Raw genomic sequence first — 27,589 nt, 5'->3', positions numbered from 1 at the left:
AAAAAAAAAAAAAAAAAAAAAAAAAAAAAAAAAAAAAAAAAAAAAAAAAAAAAAAAAAAGAGGTCAGCAGAGACAGAAGGACGAGACGTCATCGTACCTGGGAAAAGCAACCCAGCCAATATCGAAATGCGACCCCGTCTGGTGGCTGAAACAGTTATCAAAGTCCAAGGACCGAGGCTTTTTCTGCTGCTCTTCCTCCTTGTCTGCATTGTTCTGTGTTGTCTGGGCGTCTCTGTTCGTCTTCACTGCCGTGTGCCCGTGGTGCTCCATCCGGGTCCTTCTCGAGGCATGTGCGGGTGCCCCCTCTTGCGCGTCTCGTCCTATGCGAATTGCTGCTCTCGGAAGCGTCTCTCGATGCGACGGCGGTGGGAGCCATCAGGTGGAGGGCAAGGGTAGGTACCGAGTAGGGTAACGGTACAGATACAGTACGGGACTCCGTACGAAAGCAGGCATCGTCTGGATGGGTCTGGTTTGATTTGCCCGCAGGCTCATGCTGCTGCGGATACTGTGAGGCTGAGAAGAGAAGGCGATTGACGGGATTGATTGGAGAATGAGAGACAGACGAGACGACGTGATGCTGAATGAGGTACGCACTGTATAGAGCGCGCGTACAAGTACCTCCCGCAGTACTTTTACTCGGACATCTTGCTGTTCTCTTGACCGGTGGACGAGTCAACAACTTGAAAGAGGCGAAATAGGTAGGCATGACAGCATCTGTATGGCGATTTCCACGTCATGGGAGCTGTCAAGCGGCTGTCGGCCCAGCTTACTCGCAGCCTCTCCTCTTCTCGTACGAGTCCCGAATTCCAAACCCCGTTGCAGCCTCAGGCCTCAACTCGACCCAGGGCAAAGTCACGGTCAATCAACTCACTGGCAATCACGTCCACAGCGCGCAAGTAGAAGTACCCTCGCATTCCAGCCCCATCGTCGCCCGGTACTCGGTCCAGCACGGTCCTCTCCGGCAACTGAGCACGTACCTGCCTCCACCGTTGAGATGCACCGGCCGTACCAGCTACCACATAACGTGACGAGCCGCCCAAGCATGTCATGCCCTTAGCCCCGACATCAAGTGGAATCGCGTCCCCCTTCTCCGCGGCCTGGCTTGGACCCAAGAAGGCTTCGACAGCTTCACAGTACAGTATCTAGATGTACCTAAGATACAAGGCATGCAGCACTAAGCCTCCCCTCCATTTTCCTGTTCACTCCTCCTCCTCTCCCCCTCCTTTGCCCGACGGTAGATTCGTCCAGGGCCAATCGATGGAACGATATTCACTGTACTGCAGTACTTGCAAGGTAGGTGTACCTCGCACATGCCGCTAAACAAGCGTGGCCACTCTGCGCGACTCGCCTCTCCCGTATTCCTGGTACCAGCGCGCCATTTGTTAGCCTCTGGCGTGGTTTCGCCGGCGGGCCCCTCCCCAAAAAACCCGCCGCTGGTGTGTCGCACAACAGCCGCCGCCGACCGGGATACAGGTACAGGTACAAGCAGATTCAAAGACAACATTGTCCTTCTCTCATCGCGTCCAATCAGCGCCTACGGGACTTCAACACGTTGTTGCTTGTTGCGGCTACAGCGACGTTCAGTCCCTCACAACCAGCCAGACATTGCACCGCTAAGCCAGTCCGCCGTAGCAGGGGGCTACTGTATCCTCTCCAGCTCCCCCTCAGCGCTGGGGCTGTCCGCTAAAACCTGCTACTACCGCTAGCCTCCAGCCGCCATTATTTCGAGTCCATCAACTTTCCACCCCCAGATCGCTGGACTCAAAGACACGCCTCTCACACACGGAGTACCTGGTCTAGTAGCTGCTGTAATAAAGCCCTGGGCAACTATTCCACCAAACTAGCATTTACCGGCCACTGGGTTCCTGGGTAAGGAAGCTTTCCCCCTCCGTGGCCCAGATCCGAGATGGCGCGTATTGCTCTAGCCCGACGCTGTCGACGCTGTACCTGCGCTATCAAGTATCGAAATGAGGGCAAATGGGAATTGTGATAGAGCCATCTGTCGAATCACTAGTAGTTGAACTTCCACTTCGTGACAGCTGAATCGATCGACTAATGCAACAACGGTCGAACCTGTCACCGTCAGCAGTTATGCCCTTGGCCATCATAAATGACGTTCATGCCGTTGGTTCTAGAGGTGCTTGAACTACCGTACAATATGTCTACTTTAGGTGTCCAAACAGCTGCTTGAGACCTTCATGGTACTTTGTGATGCGATTTTGAGATTAATAAACCCTCCCGCTCTCTGTGTACTATGCCCTATCAAGTATGGAGTGCGCACCATTTCATCAAAACAACCTGCGAGATATGCGGATCTGGCTCCAGCTATCAAGAGGGCAATCTCGAATTTCTCCCCCTTCTTCATATCGTGTCTGCTCCATGAAATGAGGTTTCCTTTACAGTTCATACGTTGTCCAGGATCCCCTGCACCGCCCAGGTCAAGTCAGCCGTCTTTCAGCTCGCAGCCCATTCCCAATCCATCTCCTCCTGCATGTTCTTACATTCATACGTTCCCAATATCAAAACTAGGCATATCCAAATATATTGCGCCCTTGCAGGTCCCCCAGGTTCAAGATGATATCAGTATTCGTATCGACCCAAAAACGCGCCCTGGCCGGGTCATCATGCTAGTCGGCTCCATCCCGTGAATCGGGGGGTTTTAATCTTGAGACGAACAAACCCGTCAATGCAACGGCGCACTTCTAGTCAAGAAACCGCTTCAACGGCTCCTTCGACACCCCAAGCTCCAGATAAAGCGATCAACGTCCCGCCAAACCAGTTCTCCATAGCACAGTCTAGGAACTCATACCCGCACGACTAAAATCGCACTTCAAGCAGCGAGATGGTTTCAACTTCTCCGGATAGTGTTGGCGCAGATTACGGCTGTCGCGTACTTCGGGTATCGGCCCCTTCTCTAGGACTTACTCTTGCTGTAGGTAATCAACACGGACAAGGCTGTCCGTGCAACTACATATCACGAGCCGACACACCAGCGCAGCGTACACCAAGCTTACCCTATATTCAACTCCACTGAGTTATCGCGAACCTCATTCTTCGTGTGCCGGGGTTTCATTGAGTGACAGTATTGTACAGAAACATACAAGGAAAGATGACTCAATTACGAATTGTCCAGAGTGTGCCAATGATATCAGGTTTCGCAGAGTAAGCATTGCAAAAGTCAACGACATGTACTCCGCATAATGTACGGAGTACGATTGAAGTAAATCCTTCCACACGTACTGGGCGAAAGAGTGTCAGCCCTCCACGAAATCGCCCGTCTCCGCTGCTTCTTGACAACAGTCAGCCTGCCAGCACTAGCCCGCTCAACTTCCTCCGCTCGTACGACTTTCGGTGGCTCTTCCGCAAAGCTGAAGCCAACTACTAGCCCCAAGCGCCAGACACCATTTCCGGCCCAGCGTCCGTTTCTCTCTTCGCAGATCCGATTTAGCATGAAATTGCGCCGGCGTCCCTCTACCCTCTCCAGCTCCGTCGAGATCTCAGGTTTCCCTGGCCATGTGGGGGAGGCCAGCTTTTCCCGAGAGAGCCCAGCTTCTGGGTCCTAAGGATCCGGGTACTTGGTCACCGGCGCTTAGTAGTAGGAATCACTTGACCCCCTTTTGTTCCAGTAATAACCAAGAACAGGTGTCTCGAATCATGCCCGGAATGATAAGGAAAACCTGCCAGCAGCGTCTTTCCCAAGATGAGGACTGAAACCGAATGCACTTGGCATACTGTTGGAGGGCTTTGCTTTGCAATTCAGCTGCCCACCCCCCTTTCCCCCCTCCCCCTTATGACTCAATGAATGTGACCATGAGACCCTCTGCTCGTTCATCCTGCTCTGCTATTGCTCGTTAGCACGGGGCATATTAAAGGGCCTCCATCACGGTTAAGAAGATGACGGTGGCTTGAGAGTAAAGGGCCATCCTCCGCTAGCATTGTCAGCCACAGCCAACCTGGTGTGCCAGCCCCCAGGCGCGGTTGGCCTACCGCATTGGCTACGCCGTGCAGGAAGTTGAAGGGGGGAGGGGAGGGGGTCAGTAGACAAAGCCGCGTCTACGGATTACTTGGTAAAAGTCCATTTGCAGCTCTCCCGGAGGCCCCACCCGAACCATAGCGCCTATGCGATGAATCGTTTGATCGTAATTCGTCAGTTTTCAGGCAGTCTGGCTTGATTGGATGGAAATACGACACGTTCCTTCTTGTGAGCCATCGCATGTCCCGGCAGACGTGAAGGCGGGTGGGTGGCGGAAGAGACACGGCACTGAAGCTGGTGCATCACCTTGCCATGGAATTTCAGCCCAGGTCTCGACAACGTCCGTTCAAGCAATAGCAACGCGGAAAGTGAGCCTCACCGGTGACTGGCAGTTAGCATTGCCGTGCTAAAAGAGGCTGATCGAGGCGGCAGCGAGATTAGACGACCGTTTTCCTTTCCACTCGTGTAGCTTCCCAGGTCCATTCCCTGTGCGGAGGGGGAGGTGCAAATCGCGGCTGACCTGGTCTCTAGTCAACAACTAGCCGGGGAGAGTGATAGGATGCTACTATGGCAGCTCTGCTTCATTCGTAAAGGGGAGTCCATGGTTTGGGCACCTTTGGATGGTCGAGGTCAAGCGGCCCATGTCCTTGTCTAGCTAGTACTCCTGCTAGCACTCCCCGTGATCGTCTAGCGGTCAAGGTAGCAATTCCTTGCTTCGTTGCTGAAGCTGCCTTGCGTCCAGACGAGTCTCGAGACAGGCGTATGAAATGAGATACCGTGAGGCAGCCCGGATGCTGCTCTTGGGCACTGCTCTTCGTGGCCCTTGCCTGCCTGACGTGATTTTCATCGTCACGCTTATTGCCTAGCTCCGGCTGCGGTGCCCATTCGTTTGAAATTCCTTTCGGGCTTTAAGACACACGGGAGAGTAAAATGAAGTCAGGCAGAAGCTTGATGACATTGCTGCCCAGCGTAGGGTGTAAGAGTAGCTCGCCGGCGCTGCTAGAGCTCCGAGACTTGGATTCAAAGCCCGAGCTTCCTTTGATCACAATCGCCTGAGCTACCTTCCACGACATAGACCCTTGGTGAGCTTTTTCTTTTTCTTTTTTTTTTTTTTTCCCCCACGAAACACTGTGTATGATAATCATCACGGATGCACCATATTGCACCTCTGGCGCAGTACAGGTGAGGAGGCGAGGAAGCTGTTTGAAATCTTCATAACGTCGGCGAGGTGGCGTATGCGTCCTTGTTCGGCATTTGGATATTCTAGGACAGAAATGCCGAGACCAGCTGGGCACAGAGCACATCGTACACCTCCCCAAGCTCGAGAGATGTAATAGACCTGCAGCTATGCTATGCCAAGGGGCGCGAACCTGCCACGTCCTCGGTACGCGTACATGCCCTCCAGACTGCCGCTTGGTCTAATATGTGCTGCTTAGTTGATTGGTCTTAGCAGGGACTGCTTGGCTATGGTATCATGACAGACTTGGCACTCTGTAATACTTCGTACTCAGTACGGGCTCTCTGCGATCTTGCTGGAGCGCCACCCGTCTGGGATCGGCGCTAACCCTACTGCGTCGTCAATGATTGATGCCAGCTCAGCAAGGAGGACGGAATTCCGGCTGCGTGCGTGCGTCGTAATACCACATTCTCGTCTTCTCCTGCAGGTCATGAGAAGACTGTCAAAAAGAAAAGGGGAAAATAAGAGGCTCGGGTGTCGTCTCTTGTTTGTCGATGTTGATTGGGTGATTCGGTATGAAGTGGCTGTACGAAGTAAAGTGGCTGCAATCAAGTCTTCGACCAATTGCTGCTCCAGATGCGTGCCAAAGGGGGTACGTGCTGCAACGAGGGTAGGTCAGACCATGCAAGACGATTGAATGCAGCATTTTCCAGCTGCCTTGTCCCCTTTCCCTTTCGCTCCGACTCCTTTGTCCGCTTCGTCTGCCTTGTTTTTCCTTTTCTGGTCTTTGCCGACTGTCGTCTTCCTGTCCATGCGCGCTGACGGCTGTCGGGGGGAGCTCATAATGGAGGCGTTCCCCTGCGATCAGGTGATGGATGATGCCGGGCCTGGCTTCCCCCGGAAAACGCTGATAGCTAGGCGGTGGAGTTGTGTGCGGCTGCGGCAGTGCGGTAGGGATCAATGACAAGGTTATCTTCTAAATTGGTCGGCATGTGCAGGACGTCAGAACCGAGCAGCAGGCTGGGGGCAGGGAGTGCAATTTGCTGCCCACAGAAGGATCGCGGCCTTGTCTACCTGTAACTCGCGAGCTGAAATGCCGTGACAGGCCTGCTGTCTGTAGCCAAGACTCGACCCTCCGGCATGGAAGACTATGTCGCACAATCACACTGTCCTGTCGTGACACCTGGGGTTTATCTACACGTCTCCAAAAGTCAGCCACGGTCGTACAGCGCTGAACCAAACCCTCATCATCATCGGCATCCCTGCCCATCAGTGGATCTACCACGTGAGGCTACGCCCTTGTCGCATTGCAGGTTCGAGGGAAACACAAAGCTCAGCCATCACACGTGGACCCTCCAGAGGGGCTTCTGTTCAGCCGTGTGCGACAAGAACTGCGTCGGAAGGGAGGGCAGACGCCGCGAGTTCGAGAAGCCCGCCAAAGCGAGCAGAGTTGATATTGCGGTGAGTCCAGATCTCAACCGCAACAGCCACAACAACCACAGCCGCAACCACAGCGCGCAGGTTCACCTCGGCACCCGGTCGGTGAATTGGCAGGCCGCGGCTCTCCAAAGAGCTGCCAAGTCAAGCTAAAATCGCCGTCTTGAGGGGGGCACAGTGTGCAGGCTCTAGGGCAGCATTGACGAGGATATGCAAGAAGTCGGAGAAGCGACCCTGTCCGAGTACTGCCCCCCATATGAACTAAAGGTTGCACCCGTACATGGGCATCTTTGGATGCGCGCTCGCTTAGATAACAACCACAATGCTCTCTTGATGGATTTTTCTTCTTTTTGACGACGGACGGCTTCTGCGGGGGTCATTGCGTCTCGGCACGCACAGAGTACGGCCGCATTTCGAATCTTATGCTCTGCGGACAAAGTTCCGAGGTCGCTCTTCCTCCCCGTATGCCTCTCATTGTCGCTTCTCCTTCACTAGGACAAACTCAGAGAAGCATGGACGTTAGCTGGACCATCGTTCTGACGCCGGCAGACAGGCCATGATTTGGCACTTGGGCTCTTGACCAACGAAACGGCGCGACCGTGCCAATTCGGGGTATAGATGGCCTGAGGGGCGATTTTAGTCTCTCCCGAGGATTCGGGTCGATTTGATCTGTTGACGCCTCCCAAGGCTGAAGGCCGCTTTTAGTCAGGCAAGAAATACATTGGCGGCGATGGCGACGAGAAGCATAGGCACGCGAGGTAACGCTGGCACAGAGTTGTGTCTCTGCGGGCCAAGACAGGATGCTGCAAGCAGAAGGCAAACATGAGTCAGCAGCGACTGAGGGTTTGTGCATGATGTGATGAGATGCTTGGACGGGCAACGGTCACGTTGACATGTTTTTGAGGAGAGCTGTGCCGTCGCTTGAACGCCGAACACGGGCGGTATGCAATGAATATACCGATATCCCGGATCGTACGAGATGAAGATGGAGGGAGCGAGACAGGCATCGTAGAGGATAGAGCAGCGAAAAACCGGAGAGAGGGGAAAGGATAGACACGGAGAGACGAAGAGAGAGCGATACTTGGTACCTGGTGGCCACCGTGTGTGCCTGCGCCTATCATGCCGCGGTCCCTCTCGCTGGATAATTCTGCATGTATGTCTCAGGTTGGGCAATACAGCCAGGAGGGCGATGCGGCGTCCCTTGTTGGCTACACCGAACCTTCCAAGGCTCTCGGCCTGCACGCCATGCAACCGCTAGCACTTCGTATTCTTTTGCTGCTGCTGCGTCTCGCTTCCGCCATGTCATCGTTGCCCGTGCCCTCCGGGTGATGCGGGCAGCTGAAAAGACTCGCTGTCGTGCCCAGCCGCCCATCAGCGGATTGGTGGTTGGCACTCGCTCACTCGTCCTGCTGCCCATCACAAGACAGACAGCATGGCGTAGTTCTAGTGATACGGAGGAGTGGCCCAGAGTGGCACGTCTGCTCCGAGCTGGGTGAGCGGTTTGTATAGCTTTCTGTACGAAGTATGTGCACGTTCCTGCACGGGAAACGGACATGATTTCATCTCAGCGTTGGATGAGCGGAGAAGGGTATTAACCATTTATCCGGAAACAGAAGGGGGGCAAGAGCGAAGGCTTGTCATCTTTCTATCCTCTCTGGCCGAGAGAAGTGGGGAGGCGTGGTTGAATCTGCAGTTCCAGGCCCTGCAACTCGCATCGCATCGCATCATTTCGCTGCCGTCGATGGCCTCAAATCACCCGCGGCGGGTATGAGAGAGAGAGACATGGGCAACTGACTGGGCGAGAGAAAGGTGGGCAGAGTCGACAGGGAACAGCGAGAGACGAGAGTTGGATCTGCGCACCGACAGCGGAGCTTGGTGTGTACTGTAATGGCCTGTACTGTACAGGTACAGAACGGACTGCCTGGATGCTGCTGACTCGTCTCCGTCTGCCCGTGCCTGTGCTTCGTAGGAGACAAATGCGGACATGCCTTACGAGGACCCGAAGACAGGCGATTCGGGCGTGTCAAGAAGATCCTTGGCCTGCGCAGCCAGGACAGGTATCGATGTGATGGGCAGCTGACGCCTCCGGTCCGACACGGATATTCAAGCATTCGACACCTCGGCCGGTCATGCACCTCCTCGCCTGCAAAGTGGCAACGCGTCGGTATCACCTCGAATCATCTATGTACGCAGCATGAGTGCTTGGATTCACCAGTCATGCATCCATTGATATCAAAGGTCGAGAACGCCCGGAACGGTGGTGCCTGCATCTCAGCAACTGGCAACCACCTATCGGAGGAGCCTCTCCATTTCGGGCGAATCAGCTGATGGAGCAGCGCGTTCTGGCCATCTGATTGCCCACAGCTGCATGATGATGATGTTTTCGGGGCTGTCCACTTCGCCGTGCGTCGTACTTGTACAGTACGTACATATCAGCCTGTCTGGATAGATGGAATGACTTGACACGGTGCTGATCGGTCGCTACGTAATGCACCAGGCAGGAAACGCACTCCTCACCCAGTCATCGGGACCATTACTCGTACATGTATGTGTCTGTGGTCTAGCCAACCCTCGCTGCAATCGGGGAAGATGACAGAAAGGCTCGAGGAGATGGATGAATGGCCATGGACGGACCTCATATCATCAGCCCAGCAACAGGGTGCTGATGCTGATGCTGGTCGTGGAAGCTCCCAGATGGCGTCCATCTGCTGCTAGCGGGCGCCAGCCCATGGCATCGTCCATCGCTCCCCTGGCGCTGTAACAAAAACCGTCGCCTGCTGCGGCAGAGACTGCTGGGGGACCTGGCAGCGCCCTGAACCGCCGTAGACGGTGCTGACGGAGAGAAGCGGCTCAGGGCCAATGCCAGCCTTCAACAACAGGGCCGGAGACGGTCCAGAACTAGAGCGGTTCACGGCCAGGGACATCGAGCCAGCGAGCCAGTAGCGCTGTGGAAGCTAGTGGACGATCCAGGGCAGAAGCTGGGGCCACAGCTGATCTCCAGGCATTTGAATCTGGGCAGGCATGAGGAGCTGGGGGGAGTTTGATAATGACGACGATGATGATGGTGGTGGACGGAGTACGGAGGGCGCCCTGGCGAAGGAGCCAGGCAGACGCCGCATGTAGCACCCCGTCCTTGTCCTCGTACCGCTACGACGCGGCTGCTGCGCAAAGCTCCTGGCACATGTGCAACGGCGAGTACCGGTACTGTTGCCTCTGCTGCTGCTCCGCGCAGGTGGTGATACCTGTGCCTCGCAGCGATCTGAACGACGACCTCGGGACGTTGACAACATCCATCCTCGGCGCCAATGCAATGACACCCGTCGACTCGACTCGGCCGCCGCGCGCGCGCAATGCCCTGTGCCGACCTTCCTTAACACCAGAGGTTCGATTCTCCATAGCCCGGCTATCGACCCTGCGCCTTTTAGCACGGTTACACAAAGCGGCTGCGTGGGACGAGCGACTTTGGTTCTTGCGGAGAATATCGTGCCCGTAGGAGATACAAGTACGGCACACAGGTACTCGTGCTCCGGACTGGCCCAGCGTGGGCCGCTCGCGTGCGACATTCTCGCTAGCGCAATGCTGGAACCATTGCTCTGGGCTGCTTAGCCGCTCGCTGGCTCCAGCTCTTGCGTTGTGGTTCGTCTCGTGTCTGTGACTTGACCTGATCGTGAAGCCTGACTCTCCTATTCACCTCAACGGCACGTCGTCTGCTCTGCTCTGGCCAAACCACCCCGACAGGACGCATTGGGGACGCCCTCTGCTCTCCCTCGCCCTCGGCGGCGGGCGCGAGTGGATGGCATACGGCCGTTTGCGGCGTCTGGCCCGTGCAATGTCGGTTCTGTATCTGTACTGTGCGCCGCCTCCGAATTCTGTGTCTGTTCTTGTACATACATACGCGGCCATGTCAGGCAATCAAGCGGTTCGCCCTTATTGGCACTACCTCCGGCGTAACATTGGCTGCGGGTCTGCCTCAACCCTTCAACCCCTTCAGCCCACCCCCCACGACGAGCAGATGCTCCACGGGTGACATCCTGGTTAGGGCAATGCTGGGCCTCTATTGGGTGGACTTGGGCAGGCCATCCCATTGGCCATTATTGCTTTTCTTTACAACGGAGAGGAGAAGAGCGAGAGCGTGAGAAAGAAAAGAACTTGAAGAGAGAAAAAAAAAAAAAAAAGATGGGAGGTAGGGGAGGGGAAAGACGCAGATCTCTCAACTCCACGAAAATCCGCGCAGGTAGCAGTACGAGTGGCTGCTCCCAACTCCGCCGCACGTCTACGCGTTCAGCCATGTACCAGAGACATGCACTGTCATGGCACGGTACGGAGACCATCGTCCACCTTGCGGCACGGGTGCGAGGGCGTCAAATTCCTGTGCGGCTGGCTTCAAATCTCCAGGCTTCAGCTCGTCCCGCTTGCTGGGAGCGAACTTGTACAAACTCAGAGTAGCCAGCATCTGGGCATCCACCGAGGACCCCGGTAACTGGGAATCGCGTCTACTTGGGCCGTACAGGTACTCGTACGAAGTGCGAGGCAGGTCCTGGAGTCGCACACCGGGGAGGGGCCAGCCGTGCTGAAGACTCGAGCTTTTCCGGGCGCGATTTGAGGCGATGCGACAGAGAGCGAGCATCAGGACTTACTCGTGCCAGGAAAGGTGGAGGGCGTACTTAGGCATGTACTGCATGTACGTGCATGCGGGTACCGTACTGTGATCAAGAATCGCACGTCTCTATGGAAAGGTATCGTGAGTCCCGGCTTGAATGCAGGGCTCAGCTTTGCCACAACTGTGTCCGATAGAAACGCCTCTCTGCTGCCCGCCACAGCTTCAGTCAGTTCTGCGGCAGGCATTGCAACTGCTGAGGGCTGGGGCATGTTTGGCTGGGAGGGGAAACCCGACGCAATTGGTCGGCTCGCCTTCTGCAAGGACAGGGAGCCTTTTGCATTTCTTTGGCTTTCATTCGCTCTTGCGGTATTGTGTGTGCGCTGCGCGTGCGCATGTGCGTGTTTTTCTGATTTATCTTTTTATTATTCAAATGGTCGATTTAAATTTCTCACAATCTGATTTTGATCATTTTTTTCCCCTTTTTGATTTGGCCTTTTGCCTTTTGCCCTCTTTTCCACACCTTATTCGAGGTACGGAGTACATGCACCGAGAGTCACCCGCCAACCCACGTTAGCGTGTTTTTTTTTTCTCAATTTTTTTCCCCTTCTTTTTTCTCCTCCTTCTTGCACTCCTCGCCCTGCTCTTCTCCAACAAACGTCGGCTCCCCCCAGTCGGACGAATTGATTCGACTGCCATCAGACGCGCTTCCGAGGCGTCAAACCGCAGCCACAGGCACGCGCAATTGCAGCATCTCTCGCCCAGAGTCCCGAATCTCGTCTCCAGGCTCGCCAACCTTTTTCGCACTACGGCGGAAATAACCCGATTGCCACACGCCCCCCCCTAAGCGTCTCTGGGTCAGACGCCGCTCGTCGCTCGGATCGTACTCCGTGCTACTAGCGAGAGGCCGTCCTGGTACTGTGCAGTACCTGTACACGAGCGAGCTGCAGGCATCGTCCACAGCGCTGGGTTTTGGTCGCAGGCTCCAGGTTGGACGCAGTCGCTCCCCAGCTCCAGAATAACTGACCCTGGTCTCCTGCGGCTGCAAGTCGTGAGTCCCACCCTCCTGTACCAAGGCCTTGTACTCGTACCCTCGAGGCTGACCCTCTCCCATCGAATCCCGTCATTCATTTTTTTTTCTTTCCCTTTCCCTTCTCGTGCTGGCCCGTATAAAATTCTTTCGTCCCGCACTACTTGGCCTTACGCGAACTTGCCTGCCGTCATAAACTGACCTGAGAGTTTCCCCCTCCCCAGCAAGGACCAGAAAGAGAAAAGCACACGCGCCCCGCCTCGTCTTCTCGTATGCCGAGCAGGTAGAGTTCGCCTTCTAGAACTGCCTACGGTGCTAGTAAGCGCCTCATATCGCCAAGCAAGCCAGCCGGCTCTTCCTCGCGCCCCGTGTCCGTCTATCAGGCGCAAGAACCGAGACAAGACGGCCGCGCGAGCCAGCGAAAACCAAAGAAGCCACACGCCCCTTTGGTCCTTGCCCAAGCCCATACGCTAGACTCTCTTGGACCTTGCAATCCCCGGCCTGCTCCAAGGCTATATTAGCTTGGGGGTCCCCAAATCTGTGCGACCGGACGGCCTAGTTCCTCCTCTAGCCCCCCCCTTCGACAGTTTGGCCTGATCGCAAAGCGAGACATCCCTGACCCAAGATCCGCGCTTCCAAGGTCCAAGACTTCCTGGGCCTCTTGGAGCTAGTGCGCATCACGCTCCCCGAACTGCTCCATCAACAGACGCAGTTTTTCAACCACCAACTTGCGACTCTGTCGCTACGGTATACATACACCGGTGCCCCAGTCCGCGCTACTATTGCCGCCGCCGGCGATATTACATATACTAGCCATTGCTGCTTGCGCCGCCACCGCGACACCAAAAGCTGTCCCCCCCGGAAGAGGCCAGCCTGCTCATCACTCTACCTTTTCACCACTACTATTTCTTCCCTCCCCCTGCACCATCTGGACGCGAGTGCTTGGAAACTAGTCTCGTCTGGACGCCGTCTCTTTTTCACTGCACGCCAAATCTTGTGTGGAGTTCGGTAGCACGTTCCTGAGAAGCCAACGCGAACCACCAACATCGCGACTTTGGGAAGTCTCGATCCTTCTTTCATACTTCCGCAACTTTCTGTCGTGCTTCGACAACAAACAGCTGTCAACGGACCTGCTCGCACGTCCGCGCAAAACACCGGAAGAAGAGAAGCAAGACCTCGTGTCGCCAAGCTCTCTCCCATCTTTGTCGGCATTGCCACCGTCAACGAGCATCTCGAGTTTTTATGGACCGCGGTGCCGCTCAGTTCTCGCAGTCAGGTTTGCCTTCGCCCTACTCCAGCAGCTTCGGCGACCAGCATTCTGAAGGCTCGTCGGCAGAACACGCGTCTGCTGCCCAGTACCCCGGGAAACAAGACTACCCGGCCTCTGTGACGCCCACGTCAGAGTACAGCGTCTACCCTCCCTCGGCGCGTTCAGGATCCTTTTCGGAGCAAATCCAGCGTTCATACCATCCCTCCAGCACCGCCAGCAGCGGAGGTATGGCGCAACAACAGAACAGTCCGTCTATGCCCCAGCACAATGGGCCTAGCCATCAAGCCCACCCCGTCAATTCTGACAACGATGTGCCTATAGATCCGTCTATTGCGGCTCCGAGTCCAACCTACCCTTACGGGCAGCACTCGCCGTATGCGCCAAACCCAGACATGTCTCATGGCTACTCCCATCCCAGCGGTGGCATGTATGCTCAACCCCGACCCGATTGGGCCGGTTACAGCCAGCATGGAGCTCCTCCTTTGACTCCTGGACATCCTGTTTATGCCCAATCCCCGGCTTCTGCGCCGCAGCAACGCCCCAACCAGGTACGTACAAGTGGCGAGTGGAAATCTCGGAAAAGGAGCGCCAAAGTCAAAAGTCGTCAAAAGACAGAAACACGAGAGGAAGGGAAAAGCATGCAACAGTCAAAAAGAAAGAGTGGTGTTGCGGTGTTTCGGGGAAGAGAGCGGGGCACCTCTCTCACACGACGCGATTTTGCGATTCCACGCGAGCTTCTTGGGGGGGGGAAAAAATGCGACTCTTCTTTCCGAGATGTCCACCAAAATATTTCCTACAACATGGAGCGCATTTGCTGACGATGATTCGATAGGTGTACTCTTTCGTCCCCATTCCTGGAGCGCAGCAACACAAGCGCCCCCGCAGACGCTACGAGGAGATTGAGCGCATGTACAAGTGTGGCTGGAATGGATGCGAGAAGGCCTACGGCACTCTGAACCATCTCAATGCGCACGTTACCATGCAGTCTCACGGACAAAAACGAACTCCCGAAGGTAGGTCATCATTGTGGCAAAATTACCTCACCATTTCCTCCCCATTTCCGCTCAAGTCCTTGTTCTCCCTCTATTCTGCATTGTTGTGATCCAATTCCTGGTTTCCAGGTTTTAGGGATCGAGATTCAGGGTCGAGTCACGTGGCCTGACTTCGATTCGCACGCAAACGTCTGTTTCGATGGCATTCCTCCCTTTGGAATACGCCCTGTGGAGCAAAGTGGCTGACAAGATGTTTTCGTCCAGAGTTCAAGGAGATCCGCAAAGAATGGAAGCAAAGAAAGAAGGAAGAAGAGGCGCAGCGGAAGGCCGAAGAGGAACGACAGAGGGCAGCAGCGGCAAACGCCGCCCAGAATGGCGGCGGTGATCCCCAGGCTGCCGACGGAGCGCCTTCGTCTGGGTACCCCGGTAGAGCCGTGCAGCTGCCGCCCATAGGATACCAGCCCACGCAGTATCCGGCACCGCCCTCTGGCAATGTCGCTCAGCAGCCTATGCCCGAATACGGCACGAGCCACATGTACTCGAACTACCAGCCTCATTCTCCTTATGCTCAGCCCAGCCAGCAGAACCTCTACAGCCAGTGTACGTCTCGGCCCGAAGTTGCATCATGAATAAGGAGATCACCATACTAACTCGACGTCAAGCAGCAAACGGCGCACCGCCCCCTAGCCACTAATGGACTGAAGCGGCTCCAATGTCCCGTGAAAAGCCACCTATAGATGGGCAACATTGGACGTTGCTGGTCGCGACTACCCTCTCCTCTTGACGCGTTGGACATAACGATTTCTTTTGTCTTCTCCGCACGGCAGGAAAAAGGGGGATTCGAGTGGGAACATTCGACCTCTGGAGGAAATAATATTTCATTGGGATGTTGCCTGGATTTGGAGCATGCCTCGCAGGTGGTTTGGGTACTCTGCTGACCAGCATCTTAATCAAGGGAGGCACCAGTGTTATCTTGTAACACTTTTTGAGGTGATTGCTCACCCTTTTTTTCTTTTCTTCTTTTGGTGTGTGTGCTTTACACTTTTCCCTTTCACCCCTGTTCGAACTATTTTCTGTGTGTTTTCAATATTTTCTTCGGCTCTCTCGCGCTCCCACATTCGGGAGCGCATACGGTCTCACGGTTACTGGGGGGTTGCATTGGCAGAGGCACTCCGGGGATGGTCGGCTATTTCATGGCGTGATGCAATTTCAGGGGCGGTTCGGCGCAGAGGATACGGAGTACTGAAACCACGGCGGGTGAAGCACCTGGAATTTCCCGGTAGCTGGTCTGAGGAAAAGAAGCTGCTTCTGTATTGCCGCAAGGCGAAAAAAAAAAAAACGCGATACGACTTGCCAAGTGAAAGGGAACGCTCAGAGCGCTGGGAATGGGCAACGGACATCTTGAGCCCCTGCGGTAGCCCTTTGCGGACTTGTCGGGAGGCAAAAGGCTGAGCAACCCAAAGGGGGATGAAGAGGACTCTTTGGACAAAAATCAACCGGAAGGAAAACGAAGGAGAAAAAAAAAAAGGCACCTGGAGCAAATGGGACTGGTTTTTCACGCCCGTTTCTTTCAAGATATCGCGGCGAAGAGCGACGACTTGTGTGTAACGTTTTTGTAACGCTTTTCTTTTCATGTTCTGTGTTCGTCTTCTTGTTGAAGGGAGAGAAGCGTACACGATAGGCAGCAACCACCTAAACAGTCATTACTGGTACAATATGTGCGTTAAGAGCTGAGAAGAATCTTTTATGCGAGGCCATGAAATGTATGGTGATGTTGGCGATGGTTTGACAACACCACGGAAAGGGCGTGTACACCTCGGGTTACATGCACGAATATGCATGTCTTTAGGTACATACTGCCACGATGCACCGTCAGGACCCTACGCACGTCTCGTTCCAAGATGATGGCATGCTTGGTTTTTAGTCCTGCATCGTTGAATCGAGACTAAACCGGCGTGCCATGCAGTCGGGATCGGGGGGACGCCAAGGCACAGCTAGTGTCGGATGGATTCTTATTAAACGAACTGGGTAGTCTAGAAGCTAAAGAAATAAAGTACTAAAAAAGAATTAAAAAAGGATAAAAGGAAAGAAGGGAGAAGACCGGCTGGGTCCGTCGAGTTGGGGGCCCTTGGTGGTGTGACGGAACATGGGTTGCGGCGGACGGGGTGCGATGGTTACACGAGTGAGGGACGTTGACATGGGGGTTTCGATCCTCCTGGGGACCCAAAGGGAAGGGTAAGAGTACTATTACTAGTAGGTTCTTTTTTTTTTTTTTTGCGTCTTGGAGGTGGTGTATGTGGGCGAGGGTACATGTACCTACTGTATGATTTGTGTGACCATGGCGTGGCGATGTTATGCATGTGTGTACGAGGCGAGAAAGAGAGAGAGATTGTGTGTGTGGATTTCGGATGGGATTGAGCTAGTAGGGATGTCAATTATATATTTTGGGTAAGTTGGTGTTTGTGAGTTGCAGGCCTTATGTATGTATGCCTCCTTTTCTTGTTATATTTTTGGGTGCATGCATGTGATGGGATGGAATGAGTGGCTCGGGTTTCGTGTTGATGCTCGACTGGAGGCGTACAGAAAGTCTTGGCTTTCTTTTTTGATACGACGTGGGGGTTTGAAGAGAGTAACAATAGGGGGGGGGGGAGAGGGGGAACGCGGACGAACAAATGAATGGAGGTGATGAAGTCAATTTGGAGAAGAGATTTGGAGAAGGATGGGGAGGGGCAACAGTTCCAGAAGGGAAGCGAGAAGCTGGGCCACGCGAGAGTGAGACATGGGGGTCTCATGATTTCCGATTCGATTCGATTTCGATTGCTTTACGTGAGTGATATGCTTGTTGCCGATTAAGGTTCCTTTTGTGTTACGGCGGGAAGATGCATGGCCGCCGGGGCATGTCGTTTTGTTTTGGTTGGGGCTTAAGAGGTGTCTGGGATGGGAGATGCGCTAGAAGTTTCGATGATGGCTTCTATTTTTCTTTCAGGGATCATTATTGTTGTGCGACGCCAGGTTGGATGCGGTAGTCTCAGCGATAAATATGGTGTTTGAGAGGCAGTTTAAGATGGAAGAGTGTGGTGCCCGCGATGAAGTGACGTCGGGGAGAGGATGTTGAAAAAAAAAAAAAGAGACCCTGGCAGGATCTTCACGGGAAGGGCTTGCGGGAACGGCAACGACCCGACGATGGCTTTTTTTTTCTTCTATTTGACCTGCACCGAATTTAATGTGCATTGAGACACTCCAAAGGAAGAGACTAATGTACGTCAACGGCGAGTTTAAACATAAAGCGGAGGGGGCGTGTGCAGGAGGAATACTGGGAAAACTATACTACTGGTGCTATCCAAGGACACACGGACGGTCCCTGTTTATTTTAACGTTTCCGCTCCCGGATGCAAGGCGCATGAGATAGTCTAGTATAGATTGAAAAGCGAAAAAAAAAAAGTGTCCGGTGTGTGTGTTATTTTAGTTTCTCGTGTCCGTCGTGCAAAACGGGGTGCCTTCCGAGTCTAAATTGGTTTCGTTCTGGAGGGAGCGGGAGGGAAGTGGATGAGACCGGTTGAGGGGCCGGCGCTGGTGATGGATGCACTAATAGAGAGAGAGAGAGGGTTGTTTGTCTTGGTGAGGATTGGATGCTGTTGTGTGAGGTTGAGGATGGATTGGTGCACATGAATGGAGATCTAGGGGATGAGGGAGGTGTGAGAGTTGATGCTGACTTACACTGCATAGTCAGGATCTGCTATGAGATGACTTACAGACCATATATGAGCATACATTCATGGTGTTTTATGCTTGCAGTGGCAGTCAATTGTCGTGGAAGTACCCTGAACACAACCAAACAAGCGTCCGTTAATAGTCAAGACCGGGCCCGGTGCTGTCAGCACGGGTTTTGAACGGCTTTGTTGGCCCGCTCCTCTACGGTTGGACCGCAGCCCGGTCTGCTTTGGTTTATTTTAGTGGGCGTATGAGTTCGGGATGCTACCTGATGCTAGATGAATACTACTGCCTGTCTACTACTGAACTAATGTACGATGATGATGCTAAAGGAACGGGAGACCAGGGGGGGGAGGGAAACCGGCCGGGAATGTGACTTGACCGAAGATGACTGCATGTCGATGGTTCTGCCTGTATGTAAGTCGATTTGCGAGTGTGTGAGGTCTTGTAGAGTTTTTGTCTTTGCTCGCATGATGATGGCAGTCAATGCTTAAGAGCCGAGTCATATTCCTTGCAGACCACCAATGTATGTATGTACAGCTACAGATCAAGAGCAGGAGCGACATGTCCGCTTCCTCCAACATCATACACCAGCGGCAACGAATACCACCCAGCATCTCACCATTGACGCACACACCCTCTTCTCTCCCACCATCCCTCCATCCCGATAGCTTCACTACGAAGCAGGGTAAGGCTGCGCCGGAAAAAAAAATTAAAATAAAGCAGCATCTCCACTCTGCGCTTGCGGGACCGAGCACACCGAACAAGGGGAGAGACGCAAAACGATGAATGTGACAGCGGGTTCGGCAAGCAAGGTCCCGGGCAAGTGGGAACAATTCCCTCCCCTTGTCGCGGAACGGCAACTAAGACGGTAGCCGATGATGTTACTGTACTTTCCGGCTTCCCATCGTCGTTCGGACGGGTTTGGTTTTTGTGCCTTTTGTCTGCTGTGTACCCCCTTGTCTGGCGCCTTGCACTGTGTTGCTCTGAGGACAGGCAAGAGAGACTTGGAGGCGATGCCGAGCATTGGGGGCGGGGGGCGCCAAAGTGTTACGATATTCGTCATCTTTGAGCGTGTCCTGCTGCGTTGTGGTGGCTCGGTAGGGCTGGATGACGTGGAGGAGGATGTCCTCGAGGCTCTTCTGCGTTTGGTAGAAACAGGCAGGGTATGAATAAACATGACTGAAAAAAAGACTGCCTTCCTATGGGCATCTCCTTGAGATCAGAAGCGAGCTTTTTGCTTTCCCTTCGTCTAGTGTAGCGATATCGTGCATAGCCGACTGCCGCATCAAGACCTCAGCCATTTGAAAATGACACATCCAGGGGGTGCCGACAGACAATCGTATCCGAAGCCCAGCCAACGCCCAGCTTGACGTGATTGAGACCTGTAGCCGAGAGAAGTGCGTCGAATGAGTTTAGGGAGGCTCCATGTGGTTTGGTCGGCCTGTTGTGTGCTGACGTAGAGGTAACTGGCCGGTAAAAGCGCGACAGTTGCTGTTGGTGCCGATATACGGGCATCATGAGGGTGATTGCGTAGCGAACATGCTCTTGCATACAGCAAAATGGGTTTGATTATGATGATTGGACTGTTCTAAGCGAAAGCTCGTTTCCAAATTCCATTAACTGAGCATCAGATCCAATTACACAGCAAGCCAGAGAAGTCGGCTAAGACCCCGATGTCGCTTCGTCCAACGTGCAAACATCGTATCACGCAAATCCCAACACCTGATACAACCCCAACCCAACCACAACCCAAAGCCTCTCCCCGACATCATCCACCCTCTTTTCCAGGAACTCAGTAGCACATTCCCCCCCCTGGATCAGATAACCTATGTACCTTACTTAGCCAGAGACTAAAATCAGGTTGAGTTCGGTCCCTTTTTTTAGCCGATTGTATGGACAGACACCCCTCCCTCGAAGCACTAAAGACAGGCTCCTTTTTTTTTTGGTCTCGGGAGGAGGAGAATTCTTGGGAAGATACCGCCGTCTCGGTGCTAACAAGGCGTAGTGCAGAGCCTGGCCCAGGGCCGTTTCAACTTAGTGCAGCGGCAAGCTTTGACTCTTTCAACTCTCTTCTTGTTTTTTTTTTTTTTTTTTTTTTTTTTTTTTTTTTTTTTTTTTTTTTTTTTTTGAGCTGTCAAACGGGCCTACTTTTGAAGCTGTTCCGACGGGGCGTGGACTGAGCTTGCCAGGGCGGCAGCTAAAGAACTGGGCTGGAAAACTCGGCTTGGTGTTTGTTTGATTGCACACCCTCTGAAGCTGTTCCTTCTAGCGCCTCGTTTACGTGCCTTTGCCTTATCTTCAATGCCGTCACAACAGCTCGGCAGACTTGACAGCCTTGGAAGCGCCTCACGTACCTGAATGTACCTCATACGATGGATGGACTTCTCTTCCAAGCTCAACTTTGATACCATGACCTGCAAACTCAGCGTGCAGCACGTCAATGTACTTTCCCCCCATCAGATGGCAGCAAGATCGATGAGGCAGCGTCAACGTTTATCTTGCTTCCGGCCTGTTCCTCCCGCCACAGCTGATTGGCGGGTGTACAGCGGATCCTCCTGAGCCGCCACCAAAAGAGCGTTTGCGTTTGCACCTCAGCCTTGCACCTTGAATCATCGTTATCGTTGCCTTACCTCAACATAGCAAAACCAACAGCATCGTCTCTTCCCATCAGCCACATTGAATACCCAAGCCTTAAACTATCACCTCATCAAACCATGCCCGCCAAGATGCGCATCGCCTAGCCCATAACGACCAAGCTTTGCACTATATAAACAGAGAAGCATCCCGCCGGAGCTGCATCTTTCTGCTGTTTTCGCCTCCCACTTTCATCATCACCTCATCATCTTCAGCGTCATCGCCAGGCAGCGAAATCTTGCCCACAACCGCACACCATGTCCGACGCAATCCCAACCCAACCAGCCTCGGCCTCGAACAGAGGCCTCCCCAAGCGAACCAGCTCTGCGCGCTCAACAAAGTCGCACGAGTCTGTGCCCGTCCTGGGAGCTCACCCCTACGGCTCCCTCCAGCTCGTCGGCCGTGGCGACCTGTCGCCGCCTGACGAGAGCTCCGACGAAGAGGAGCAGGCTGGCAGCCCGCCGCCGCTAGAACCCACCACGAGCGTCGACGGCCGCAGGCGTGTCCAGTTTAGCGATGATCCCCCAGAGATCAGATACCGAGAACCCAGTCTGTCTGGGTCATGCGAGACTCTGGACACCATCACCCATTCGTTGGCAGGCGAAAAGGGAGGAGACGTGCTGCTCGTCCTCGACCTGCCCGAATTCTACCTCATGGGCTGCGACACCATGTCGTTTACTGCCAGGAGCTTCCGAGGCATCAGGGACATCCCGCCTGGCCCTCACTTCTTCTGGATCACCCACCCCGAGAGCGGCTCTATCCGAACCGGCTTCTTCATCATAGCCTCTGGCGCGCAGCAGGTGCATGTCCTCCAATGGGACAAGTTCCACGAGACCATTTCCGAGCCCTCGCGGGCTGAGGCCCGATTCCAGGCTGAAGGCCTCGACTGCTGCCACCATCTTCTTGTCCCCTACAACGACCCGTCGTTGGTCAACACGGAGCTGGACAAGCGCGACGGCTTCACCCAGACGACTCTTAACAGGAAATTCAAAATGTGGAAGCGGCTGGCCGGGAGCATCACCCAACGCGTGCTTGTCCGCGTCATCGGGCAGCAGATCACCAGCTGGCACGTCGACACCACGGACCGCGTCCAGGGAGCCTTGAATGTGGCCGCGGAGATGGAGCTTGACAGGAGACTGCCGAAGCATTACCTGCAGTCCAAGGAGCTCAGATTCAGCTTCCCGCAGAACGTCAAGACATACTCTGCTGATGTCGTCGGTGCCGAGCGGACCCTGGCGGCCACGGATGCGACGTCCTACGTGATGTCCGTCATGAGCGACCCAAATAAGCCCTTGTCCGATGACGACGTCGTCGCAGAGCTCCAGCTAGCCTTTATCATCGGAGTGCACTTGGGAAACCATGCCTGTATCCAGCAGTGGTGGCACATGGTGCTCAAGCTGGTCCTCAAGGCATTCCTGTTGCCGGAGCTCCGCCCGATGCTCGCCGCCAAACTGCTGTATGCTCTTGCCGCACAGCTCGAATACAGCTCTCGCTGGCTCGACGAGACCATCCTGGACCCCAACGAGCCCAACAGCAACGAGCTGCGACTCGCCCTCATCATCTACAAGCGCAGGCTCGACGAGGTCCTCGAGGGCCTCGGCGACCAAGCCACAAAGGAACAGCTCACCGTCGGCGCCGCCTTCGCCAAGATCGAGTCGGAAGTCGTCGGCCTCGGATGGGAGCTCGACGGCGACTACGTCCGCAAGGGCAAAGTCATGATGGAGGACGGCGAGGAGGTGGATGTGGAAATGGCCGAGCTGCAGGCCGAGGACGAGCGCGGCGAGTGGGCGCCGGAAGTCGTCGAGCTCGACGAGCAAGGTCGTCAGCGAGACTTGGTGTCGTGGCACGACTAGGAGACTGTGGACACGAAGAGGCGTGACTCGACGGCGACGACGCAGTCGGATCGGAGTGACGAGAGGGAGCATCGTCGCCGGTATGAGACGGGGCAGGGCTGGGTCAGCGCGGGCATTTCCAAGATGGTGCCTGCTAGGCGGATGAGCGTTGTGAAGCAGGCGAGGCGACGCATGCTTTTGTCAGATACCCCTTAATGTTCTTTTTTTCCTCTTTCCTTCTTATTTTCGTTCTTGTTTTTCTTTTCTTTTCTTTTCTTTTCTTCTCTTCTTTTTTTCCCTTTCAGGTTGGTTTTAGGTTGATATGAGATTGGCTACCCAGACTTGGTGTTTGGAAGAAGCCTGCGGAGGCGTACACGGATGGTACATTGATTCCGGTTGGGTAGGTGGAAAAGGAAAAGGAAAAGGAAAAAAGGCAAAGAAAAAGGGTTATGATTGTTGTTTACAGGAGTATAGGCAGGAAAAGGTTGGCTTTGTTTGTATTACGGTTGTATTACGGTTGTATTAGCTTTGTAGTGTTTAATGATTGGCTTCGTCGCCTGAATGAGATCCTTCTCTCTGAAGTGATTTGGCGTTGATGCATGTAATAGAGCAGCTGAATGAAAGTCGGAATATCCTACTCCAATCCTTTGAAGCGAACGAACGTTTGTTGACGTCAGGGACGATTACACCTTTGCAAATCGTTGGGCTCTGTCGTAAGGGACGGAGTCATTCTTATCTGCCCTTCTAGAGTTGTTATTGCTGAGAGGTGTTGCATCACGTGCGAGGAGATGCCGTGAGTTGTTCGTTCCGAGATCGATTCTCCTCTGCTCTGCCTCTTGACGACTCACATTCGATATATTCTTTCGTGAAGGGTCTAGTACATGGACTTTGTGTGTTTCAATCCAAGGATAGTGGCATTTCGTTAAATTGAGTGCCAGATCACGCTGATGGGTAAACTGATTTGTTGACACCTTGATAGGTTCGCAAATCTGCTGGATGGTAAGACTCTTGGTTTGTAACAATTGCCAGCTACCCGGGGGCAACGCAATAACATCATCGGATGTAAAACCCCATCGTGAACTTGCCTTGCGATGCCTAGCATGATGACAAGCCCCCTTTTAAGTTGGTGATTTTCTCCGATTCGGTATTTCAAGAGCAACAGCCAAGATCCCAGATAGGCTCCTAACCACCAGTAATCATCTTCAAAGAGGACATTTGTCCATGATTTGCACATGCGGCGATTTTTTTTTGTTCCACAGCAACTGAGTTGTTTTATGAGGATGTGTCAGTCTTGTCTGCTTACGCGGTTCACTGTGACGCTTTTCAGAAAGAAGCAGTTTGTTTCGGGAGAACAGGCAGCTCGATGCTGTGCCTCAATGACCGTTCCCAAGGACGGTCAGATATGTCGTGTAGATGGGGAAAGTGCCTGCAAGTCGGTTCGTGTCACCGAGGGGAAACGCTCGCTGATGTGTCCTCATGAATGATATGTGTCTGGCATGGGTATCTGGTCCGGGAACTCAAGTGTGTGAGAGTATCAAATGTTGTTGTCTGTCTGGTACGAGGAGCAGTTGATCCGTCAAAGGTTGGTGGCTCATTCTCCGTGCCAGGCCATCAATATATGTCGCAGATACTCGTGATACGCAGTCGCAAGCTCTACAAGACATTCACACACATGCACCCGTCTCTCTGCCGCGCTTCGTAACGTTGTGAAGATTTCATTAGCCTGCCAGACCCGTTACAATTCCGCCCCAAAGCAAGGCCATGCGAAATGCCAATGGGAAACCTAATCCCCGTGCCAGGGAATATGCGACTCCGGCCCTTTTTCTCTTTCCTCGTAGTGTGAAAATCCACATCCTCAGCGCTGCCAAGCAGTGAAACAGCAGCTGCAGGGATGCTTCTCTCGACCGTTTCTTCCTCCACCCTCGCTCCTCCGTCACGACCGCCCCAGTCTCCTCCCCAGCAGCGCCATAAACGCCCCGACCAGCAGCCCCCAAAAAAGTCTCCATTCCTCTTTTGGTGCGTCCCCGTTTATCGGTAAGACTTCTGGTACCTGGCGCGGGCGCCGGGACCACCGAACTTCTTGGGCTCGCAGCGGCGGTTGTCAGCGACCAGCAGGGTGCGGTCGAACTGGACAAGGGCCTGCTTGAGCAGGTTCTTGGAGTGCTCGTCGACGTACTTCTGGTAGTAGGCGATGAGGGACTTGGCGATGGCCTGGCGGATGGCGTAGATCTGGGAGGTGTGACCACCACCGTTGACACGGACGCGGATGTCGACGTTGGCGAACTTGTCGAGGCCGACGACCAGGAGGGGCTCGTAGACCTGTGGAATGAGTTTTTAGTATGACGCACTCTGCTTTGAGTTTGTTTCCTTCAATCGCCTCGAGTGACATGTGCCAGTCTCCAAGTTCATCCGCAGAGCTCCCCGCGAGTCGTTTTGACATGTGCTTGACAAGAGTTTCGTTCTTGGAATGAATTGGAGGCGGCCGTAGAGACTTTCGAGTCGTGTTCGGAGGAGAGTAGTGAAGGGCGTACCTTGAAGCGGAGGATCTCAGGCTGGACCAGAGACAGAGGTCGGCCGTTGACCTTGATGAGACCACGGCCAGCCTAGACGAGAACCAAATGTCAGCATTTCCGCATACAAGAAGTCTCCCAAGTCCACGTCTTTGTTCCCAAAATTGACGATAATCTCCTCGTCGTGTTGAATCTTATCCCCCCGCAATCTGCCCATTTCGTGTAGATCTTCCATCTTGCCAATTTTCTTCCTCCATCTCCTCCAAATCGACCTCGGTTTCTCGTCCACTAACCTTGCAGTGGGCGACGGCGGTGGCCGTCTTCTTCTTGCCGAAGCATTGCACGCTCTGAGTTGACGTCGACATGGTTGCTGGTGCGGTTGTCTGGAGTTGATGCTGCAGTCTTCGCTTCGCTTCGTTCGTCGTGATGGGTGCTTGGTCCCCTTTTCGCCTAGGACGGATTTTTTTGCGTTCCGGCAGCCAGCGAGTCCTGCGGCGGGAACAAGGCGAGGGTTTGTGCCCTTAATGTGCGCTATCCCTCTTTGGGCCGCACGAGCGAGGCGGATGCTTGCAACTTTTTTCTTCGCAGTGGTACGTTTTGGCGGGCTATAGTGGGGTAGAGCCGCTGTAATTTTTGGTGTGTTCCACTATTGCAAGAGCGCGAGCAGAAAAAAAAAAACACGAAGGAACTTGCACGCGCACACGTGATGCGTGCCCTAAACCCTTCGCCTTACTGTTCCCGGTTGTGGCATCCGCCAAAATTTCGCATCGAGTGAAGCATCACGCCGGACAAATCAACCACAGCCCGACTAACCGCCGTCAAGGTACGTTTTATGCCGATTGAATCGATATCCAGAGATCATCCCCGTCACCGATCACCGATTCTAACGAACAACTCTCTTCAAAGATGGTCGCCGCCAAGAAACACGTCCCCATCGTCAAGAAGCGTACGTCCTTTATCCATTTCGATTAGATCGAGAGGAAGATACCCCGAGATACGGTCGCCTTTGCGTTTTGCCCTGCGCTCTCCTTCCGGCTGCCCTTTGAGAGCCCAGACGACGCTTGAAGTTTCGACGAGGCACGGTTCTGAAGCGCAGTTGGGATTGGATTGAGCTAGGCAAAACAATGAGGGGCTGAACGAATCTTGTTCAATTTACCAATCCGGAACGAGGCCGTTGGGACGCAGAGTTAACAAGGGATTGCAGACAAGGCGCGCTTCGCCCGTCACCAGAGTGACCGGTTCGACCGTGTCGGTGAGAGCTGGAGGAAGCCCAAGGGTATCGATGGCCGTGTCCGCAGACGCTTCAGGGGCACCATCCGCATGCCCAAGGTACGTCATCTTGAGCAGGAGAGAAAGAGGAAACACTTAGTCTTCTTTCTTTGGAGAAGTCGTTGCAAGGGCAAAAGTGCTGACGGGTGGATTATAGATCGGCTACGGATCCAACAAGAAGACTCGCTTCTTGACCCCCTCCGGCCACAAGGCTTTCCTCGTCCACAACGTCAAGGACCTCGAGCTGCTGCTGATGCACAACCGAACCCACGCTGCCGAGTACGTCCTTCTCTAACCGTCTTGAAGCATACCACCCTCCTAACTCCTTGCAGGATCGCCAGCGCCGTCTCATCCCGAAAGCGAATCGACATCATCTCCCGCGCCAAGCAGATTGGCGTCAAGGTCACAAACGCCAAGGCCAAGGTCACGACGGAGGTCTAAGCGGACCTGGGCGTGCACGGGGGACTCGAGAGAGAAGGGGAATCTGTCGACATCATCGGGTGTGTGGATGGGACGATAGAGAAGCAAAAAATAAAGCATTCAAGGCACACACACACAACTACGGAGAATCCAAAAAAAAAAGTTTAAACAAGTCTTTGCCGAGATTCCCCTTTGCCATACGTTTGTTTTGGCGAAGTCCCGTGTTGTGGCCTGTTTCTCACTTTCTCCGGGTTCATCGGGTGTGTGTGTTTTTTTTGCTACACTGGAATAAAAGGGAAAGGGGGCGCTGCAGTCGTTTATTTGCTGCGGACTTTTGAGATTCTCATTTGGAGGAAAGGTGCTACGGTTTGCATTTATGGCTATGCGCGCATGCATGCTGCATTGCGGGACCAGACGGCCTCTGGCGTGTATTGTCGAACTACAGGGAAATATGACGCACCGTTGACGACAAGCAATGATGAGCCAGTTCCAGGCGTGATTGATGCTGTGAAGTTGAGAACTCAACCCAAGCAAACTCAACCCAAGCAGACTCAACCCAAGCAGAACTCAACTCAAACAGACGCAACCCAAGTGCCGCAACAAATGTTCCTCTCAGCATCTTAAACCCGTCCCTTACTCCAATTCGCTTGACAATCGCCCCCCTCATTGATGTCCGTCAAAACGATATATACAATGGCCGAGTAACAAAAGAGGCCACCGAGAAGAGAATATAC

At 53.9% G+C, this 27,589-nt stretch overlaps 9 protein-coding genes across 9 annotated transcripts; 5 read left to right on the top strand and 4 right to left on the bottom strand.

Moving 5' to 3' along the window:
- Positions 1-635: 635 nt before the first annotated feature.
- On the top strand, positions 636-1,028 carry CCMA1212_001474 (uncharacterized protein; the record flags this gene model as incomplete). Its single annotated transcript, XM_073698898.1, has 2 exons — positions 636-790; positions 901-1,028. Coding segments are annotated over exons 1-2 (213 nt in total), but the record flags the coding sequence as incomplete, so codon positions are not given.
- Positions 1,029-6,290: 5,262 nt separating this feature from the next.
- On the top strand, positions 6,291-6,740 carry CCMA1212_001473 (uncharacterized protein; the record flags this gene model as incomplete). Its single annotated transcript, XM_073698897.1, has 1 exon — positions 6,291-6,740. The coding sequence occupies one exon, from the start codon at positions 6,291-6,293 to the stop codon at positions 6,738-6,740; it is 450 nt and encodes a 149-aa protein (XP_073561929.1).
- Positions 6,741-9,298: 2,558 nt separating this feature from the next.
- Positions 9,299-9,511, bottom strand: CCMA1212_001472 (uncharacterized protein; the record flags this gene model as incomplete). The annotated part of the gene is made up of 1 exon (XM_073698896.1): positions 9,299-9,511. One exon carries the CDS (start codon positions 9,509-9,511, stop codon positions 9,299-9,301), a length of 213 nt encoding a protein of 70 aa, XP_073561928.1.
- Positions 9,512-9,734: 223 nt separating this feature from the next.
- Positions 9,735-10,150, bottom strand: CCMA1212_001471 (uncharacterized protein; the record flags this gene model as incomplete). Its single annotated transcript, XM_073698895.1, has 2 exons — positions 9,735-9,999; positions 10,101-10,150. The coding sequence occupies 2 exons, from the start codon at positions 10,148-10,150 to the stop codon at positions 9,735-9,737; spliced, it is 315 nt and encodes a 104-aa protein (XP_073561931.1).
- Positions 10,151-10,860: 710 nt separating this feature from the next.
- CCMA1212_001470 (uncharacterized protein) lies at positions 10,861-11,456 on the bottom strand (the record flags this gene model as incomplete). The annotated part of the gene is made up of 2 exons (XM_073698894.1): positions 10,861-11,170; positions 11,221-11,456. The coding sequence occupies 2 exons, from the start codon at positions 11,454-11,456 to the stop codon at positions 10,861-10,863; spliced, it is 546 nt and encodes a 181-aa protein (XP_073561930.1).
- A 2,000-nt stretch (positions 11,457-13,456) lies between these two features.
- On the top strand, positions 13,457-15,170 carry CCMA1212_001469 (C2H2 finger domain transcription factor CON7; the record flags this gene model as incomplete). Its single annotated transcript, XM_073698893.1, has 4 exons — positions 13,457-14,032; positions 14,317-14,497; positions 14,741-15,076; positions 15,142-15,170. 4 exons carry the CDS (start codon positions 13,457-13,459, stop codon positions 15,168-15,170), a joined length of 1,122 nt encoding a protein of 373 aa, XP_073561801.1.
- A 5,911-nt stretch (positions 15,171-21,081) lies between these two features.
- On the top strand, positions 21,082-22,677 carry CCMA1212_001468 (uncharacterized protein; the record flags this gene model as incomplete). The annotated part of the gene is made up of 1 exon (XM_073698892.1): positions 21,082-22,677. The coding sequence occupies one exon, from the start codon at positions 21,082-21,084 to the stop codon at positions 22,675-22,677; it is 1,596 nt and encodes a 531-aa protein (XP_073561802.1).
- A 2,007-nt stretch (positions 22,678-24,684) lies between these two features.
- On the bottom strand, positions 24,685-25,531 carry CCMA1212_001467 (40S ribosomal protein S16; the record flags this gene model as incomplete). The annotated part of the gene is made up of 3 exons (XM_073698891.1): positions 24,685-24,975; positions 25,188-25,259; positions 25,460-25,531. The coding sequence occupies 3 exons, from the start codon at positions 25,529-25,531 to the stop codon at positions 24,685-24,687; spliced, it is 435 nt and encodes a 144-aa protein (XP_073561808.1).
- A 541-nt stretch (positions 25,532-26,072) lies between these two features.
- CCMA1212_001466 (uncharacterized protein) lies at positions 26,073-26,876 on the top strand (the record flags this gene model as incomplete). The annotated part of the gene is made up of 4 exons (XM_073698890.1): positions 26,073-26,112; positions 26,371-26,495; positions 26,593-26,714; positions 26,768-26,876. The coding sequence occupies 4 exons, from the start codon at positions 26,073-26,075 to the stop codon at positions 26,874-26,876; spliced, it is 396 nt and encodes a 131-aa protein (XP_073561809.1).
- Positions 26,877-27,589: the final 713 nt, after the last annotated feature.

The sequence above is a fragment of the Trichoderma ghanense genome, assembly GCF_004382785.1.
Source record: "Trichoderma ghanense strain CCMA-1212 chromosome Unknown scaffold_1, whole genome shotgun sequence".
NCBI classification, from domain to species: Eukaryota; Fungi; Ascomycota; class Sordariomycetes; order Hypocreales; family Hypocreaceae; genus Trichoderma; species Trichoderma ghanense.
The sequence above is the reverse complement of the archived record's forward strand: the minus strand, read 5'-3'. Positions and strand labels throughout refer to the sequence as shown.